The 5,000-nt window shown below is 34.5% G+C and overlaps 2 protein-coding genes across 2 annotated transcripts in view; one reads left to right on the top strand and one right to left on the bottom strand.

Moving 5' to 3' along the window:
• Window positions 1-2,810, top strand: part of LOC122243228 (uncharacterized) — a 270,470-nt gene extending 267,660 nt beyond the window's left edge. Inside the window, exons 5-9 of the mRNA XM_043000730.2 lie at window positions 306-455; window positions 954-1,036; window positions 1,164-1,332; window positions 1,519-1,590; window positions 1,771-2,810. Coding sequence (XP_042856664.2) covers window positions 306-455; window positions 954-1,036; window positions 1,164-1,332; window positions 1,519-1,590; window positions 1,771-2,160 — 864 coding nt within the window. The 3' untranslated portion in view covers window positions 2,161-2,810. The remainder of the gene's footprint in view (window positions 1-305; window positions 456-953; window positions 1,037-1,163; window positions 1,333-1,518; window positions 1,591-1,770) is intronic.
• Window positions 2,811-3,131: 321 nt separating this feature from the next.
• mus312 (mutagen-sensitive 312) overlaps window positions 3,132-5,000 on the bottom strand; it is a 16,021-nt gene continuing 14,152 nt past the window's right edge. The window contains exons 9-12 of the mRNA XM_086543037.1: window positions 4,794-4,998; window positions 4,547-4,635; window positions 4,077-4,240; window positions 3,132-3,688 (exon numbers count right to left, since the gene is read on the bottom strand). Coding sequence (XP_086399163.1) covers window positions 3,578-3,688; window positions 4,077-4,240; window positions 4,547-4,635; window positions 4,794-4,998 — 569 coding nt within the window. The 3' untranslated portion in view covers window positions 3,132-3,577. The remainder of the gene's footprint in view (window positions 3,689-4,076; window positions 4,241-4,546; window positions 4,636-4,793; window positions 4,999-5,000) is intronic.

Genomic DNA, 5,000 nt, shown 5'->3' with positions numbered 1-5,000 from the left:
AGAATGATTCTGTATAATCAGTCCCAGTTGAATATCCTCTGTAAGGTTTAGAATATCTTGAGTTCACAGCTTTGGCTTTCCTTATTGCAAATGTAGATTTGTGATCTTGGATTTTACTATTTATTCGTCATTATTTTTCAAGTTCGTAAATGAAGCAGTATAATTAAGTAACAAAAAAAAGTTCACTTATAGGAAATTGGGAATTTGAGAGCGCGTATTACATTAATAAGTGAGATTATTTGCAAGCCTTTCAATATGTAAATGAAGGAATTAATGAATGCCCCCCCTCCCCCCTTTCTTCAAAGGTGGAAGGAACAGATGGGGAAAGGTACCTTCAGCTCCAAGACCTTCTGAGTGACTTTACTCTCCCTTGTGTCATGGACATCAAAATGGGTGTCCGCACTTATCTAGAAGACGAGCTGGCAAAAGCAAGAGAGAAGCCCAAACTAAGAAAGGTACGACCAGTTTGTTTATTTACTGTTGTTCTGCAGGTATAAGATTTATTATTTATTTATGTTGGAAGTTGCAATGGAAACGTGATTGTGAGATTTTGTGACGAATTTAGAAAGGTATGAATGAGGCTGAATAATTTCACATTGTAATGGATGATATAATTTGAAATGCATCAAATATCACATGATTGTGTAATGGATATAATTTGAAATCCCCATCCCCATCCCCATCCCCTCTCCCTTCCACTCACTCACTCACTCACTCACTTTCTCTCTCAGCTCAGCTCAGCTCAGTAAGGGAAGTTACCATGAAACACATCATGACATGACTGATAAGCAGTGATGTCATGAATCACTATTTGTGATGCAACACCACATATCCACTGAACACACACACACACACATGCACTTACCTGCCGACACTCACACGTTTTAATCAGACAGATATACGAGTCTAGTAAAATAAATAAGTAGAAATCATTTCCATTTTTGTTCTTTCAGGATATGTATGAAAAGATGGTACAGATAGATCCAAAAGCACCAACAGAAGCAGAGAATAGAGCAAAGGCTGTCACCAAACCCCGGTACACTATTTTTTCATTTGTTGATTAAATTAAAAAAAAAAAAAAAAAAAAAAAAAAAACTTATTTTGTCATAGTATTCAGCGTTTCCTAGTAATATACACTTACTGGTGCATGTTCGTGTTTCCAGGTACATGGTATGGCGGGAAACCATATCTTCTACAGCTACCCAGGGATTTAGGATAGAAGGCATGAGAAGAGGAGATGGGACATCGAGTAAAGACTTCAAAACCACTCGCACAAGAGAGCAGGTTCTTGCCTCTCTTAATAGCTTCCTTCAGGGATACCCTCATGCTGCTGTAAGGAAATTTTCTGATTATATTGATTATTTTCTAGGACTGACAGAAGTGCAGTAAATATTTGTTGTTTGTATTTTTCCCTAAATGTATTCGTCAGCAAGTTATTGGTGATTATTGTCAAAATATTTTTTTCCCCCTAACCTAATACTGCTTGTGTGTGACTAATGGAAATATGCAATATTGCAGAGCCGATATGTCCAGCAGTTGAAGTCAATCAAAGCTACATTGGAGGCTTCTTCATTTTTTAAAACCCATGAGGTTAGTGCAAATAGTTTTTTCTTTTCTTTTTCATAATTTTCTTGATACATTTTTGTAAATATTTTCTGATGTCCAAATATCTTGTGAAAATGTATGGTAAAATTAATTTTTGTGGAATGTGTTCATTTTTTTTTTCTTTTTTTTTTATACTAACTAATCTGTTTTTCTTTTAATTTCCAGCTTATAGGCAGCTCTCTTTTGTTTGTCCACAATGAAAGTTCAGCTTCAGTGAAGCTTATTGATTTTGCCAAGACCATTCCTTTGCCGGAAAATGTGGAGATCACTCACCGAAAACCATGGTCGGAGGGAACACACGAAGATGGCTATCTCCTGGGGTTGGATAACCTCATTGATTTGTTCTCAATAATAGAGAAGAACATTAATGCAAACGATGCTATAACGAAAACAGGGACACCTGCTGTCGCCACTACCACCAATACCACCACCAACACCACCACTCCTGACGAGACCAACAGCAGTACTGGCAGTGCACTCACCAGCAGTACCACCACCAACACACCCAGCAGCAACAGCAACAGCAACAACAACAGCACCAGCACCTCTACCTAGGTCATATACAGTACAAGTTGGAGAAGAATGTACAAAGTCGTAGTGTCCATACAGATTTAGTTAAAAAAATATATATAAAAAAAAGTAAAAAAAATCTCTGTATTATAGAAATTTCTGACATGCTTCCAAGTTAATGACGCTCAGAAAACGAGTGGATAGCAATGCGTGCCATTATGAAGCAGACAATGCCGAGTGTCCCGAGGAGTGTGAGGTTCGAAATGGCTTGCTCTGTGATGAGACCATTCAGCAGTAATGAAAGTTTACTGCAAACTCCTGTGTATAGAGAAGTGCATACTCTTTATAAAACACTAATGGGACTAGTCATAGCCTGTTCAGTGAATATTTTGAACATCTAAAGCCTGATTCCAGGAAAATATTTTTTTGTGGCCTTTTGTATATAGCAAATGTACATATCCTTGATTACCTCTTAAAAATACAAGTCATGTATATGAAATAACATTACAGTTACAGAACTGTTACAATGGACTACTAATAACTGTTACTGATGCTCCACATGTAGGACGTAAGCCAAAAGTCACTACTACTTTAGTCACTTGTCCCCTCATTTTTCTCTTCTTTCTTTTTTCAGGAAAAGTATCTTTCTTGATATTTATTGAAAATGTTACATCTCCATTAAACATTAATTTATTTATGTTTGTCTTAGTATCCTGATGTCTGAATAAAAAAAAATATATATATACACATTGCCTTCTTTTATGTAGGGGGTGTGTTGTTTGAGAATCCTAGTACTGAAAAATACTATTATTATAAATCATAGATCATTTTAATGGTATGCGAGTTCCACTTGCCAATCAATTTTTTTTTTCTATTACATGCTAAAACATGAATCTAAGAAAACATTTTGAAATCTGTCAAACTTTTTTTTTTTTTCATTGTCTTAAATACTATTACAATAATGTTTTATATATTTGATTAGTTTCAATAAGTGTGATCTTTTAAATAAATCTTGGTTTAATAAATATTCAAGAAAAGAAATATATTTCAAGACTTATTACATACGTATCTATCTACAAGTAAGAATGTATAACAAACTGTATCACAGAGTAGATAAACCAGATCAGAAATCCAGATATGGATACATAATCTTTATTATGTACTGTTATTTATTAGTGCAAATGTCTAGATGAAACTTCACAACTCTAAATGTTTAAATTCATTACAAAAATAGCTATGTACCTAGTAATACATTATTCCACTGAACTGAAAAAGCGTAATGATAATGTCGATGTCCTGAGTATACTGAGAACTTTTGCATCAACATTCTTCTTTCTGTTTTGTCTTCTCAATATTTTATGAAATAACCTAAAACAAGATCTTCATTAAAACTTTTTTTTATATATATAATCACTTCAAACACGCACGCAAGAAATGTTTCAGCATAATTTCAGCCAGTCTTTCAAGAATTCTTTTTTGGCGACTTGGTTGGGGAGCCGATGTTTTTCTTTTTGGGCGATTTTCTTTTCCTCGATCTGTTCCTTTGTCCTTGCTGAGTTCTGAAAGTGATGCACTGAAACAGGGAAAGTACCTGTTAGGAGTTGATTTAATTACTGCTTTATTCAAATAAAAATTCAAATAAACATTCAATTTTAAATGTCATTATTTCATGATTCATTAATCACTAGAAAGCCAATTTAGGAAACTTGAGTGAATATGTTTGGACCTGAACAGAGAAGCAGTTGGATTAGGGTTAATTTCTTTAATTAGCTTTGATTAAGTCAAAACAGAAACATTAAATAAAAAGTTACGACTGACAGCATATGTCCGTAAAGAAAATATAAAAGTTAAATGATATTTGTCCCATTATGATATCCTGGCATGAGTATGTATGTGATGATTACATAATTTCTTTTTTAAACCTGAGTTTCAAATCTTGGATGGGTTACCAGTCTCCTTACCTGTTCATCTAATATTTCAAGAAGATTATTCATGCTTGTTTTGATCCCATTTGCCTTTAGTGACGCTTGTAAATCTTCGACAAAGATGGGTTCATAGAGAAGTATTTTCTCATATAATTCAGGATCACATTTTATGAACTTTGCCACTTTACTGCCAATATCAACTGCAATAAGATATATTAATGAAATATAAATAGCATGAGGGTATTAAACTATACAGCAAACATGCAAATATGTAATGCATATGTGGAAATACTGGGAAAAAATGGATAAAGTAAGTCCCTTCTACAAAAAAAGTAAATAAATTTTCAATAATCTAATAATAAGGAATTAGTTTCATAATTTTTTAGCAAGATTCAACCAAATCTAATTTTGCACATATAAAGCCTAAAACAGAAGACAAAACAATCAAAATATCAGCCACACGGAAGTGCTATCCGACACAATACAACAGGATCATAAATGCAAACCTTGCTGAGTAGCAGTGAACGCATCTTCATCATCTCCAGCACCCACCATCAACGACTCTTCAGCACAGTCAAATTCCGAGCCGTCAGTGCTACGAGAAAAGAACAGATGAGAACAGTATGCCGGAGACAAATTTCCACAGGGCTGATGTACAGTCATCTAACTTCCTTCTATCTATAGATAAAGATACATAAAGTCAACCTTATAACAACTGTATAAATGCAATAAACTATAAACTTTTCGTCACACCTGGTATTTGACGTCTGTGATGAATTGAGTAGGTCACCCTCGTCTTCCTCTCCCTGGTCTTCTCTTTGTTTTTCAGGTATATTGGGCAATGGCCGTGAACCTGCACCCTTTCTCTTGGTAATAGGTCTTGCTTTCTTGTTCTTGGGTTGTAATGTCTTCTTTGCCAAGACTTTTTCATGAAGTGATGATATATTTTTCTTGCTTTCT

Source organism: Penaeus japonicus, unplaced genomic scaffold (assembly GCF_977035675.1).
Source record: "Penaeus japonicus unplaced genomic scaffold, GWHDUDI00000001_assembly GWHDUDI00000013, whole genome shotgun sequence".
NCBI classification, from domain to species: Eukaryota; Metazoa; Arthropoda; class Malacostraca; order Decapoda; family Penaeidae; genus Penaeus; species Penaeus japonicus.
This window is presented reverse-complemented; position numbering and strand designations above follow the sequence as displayed.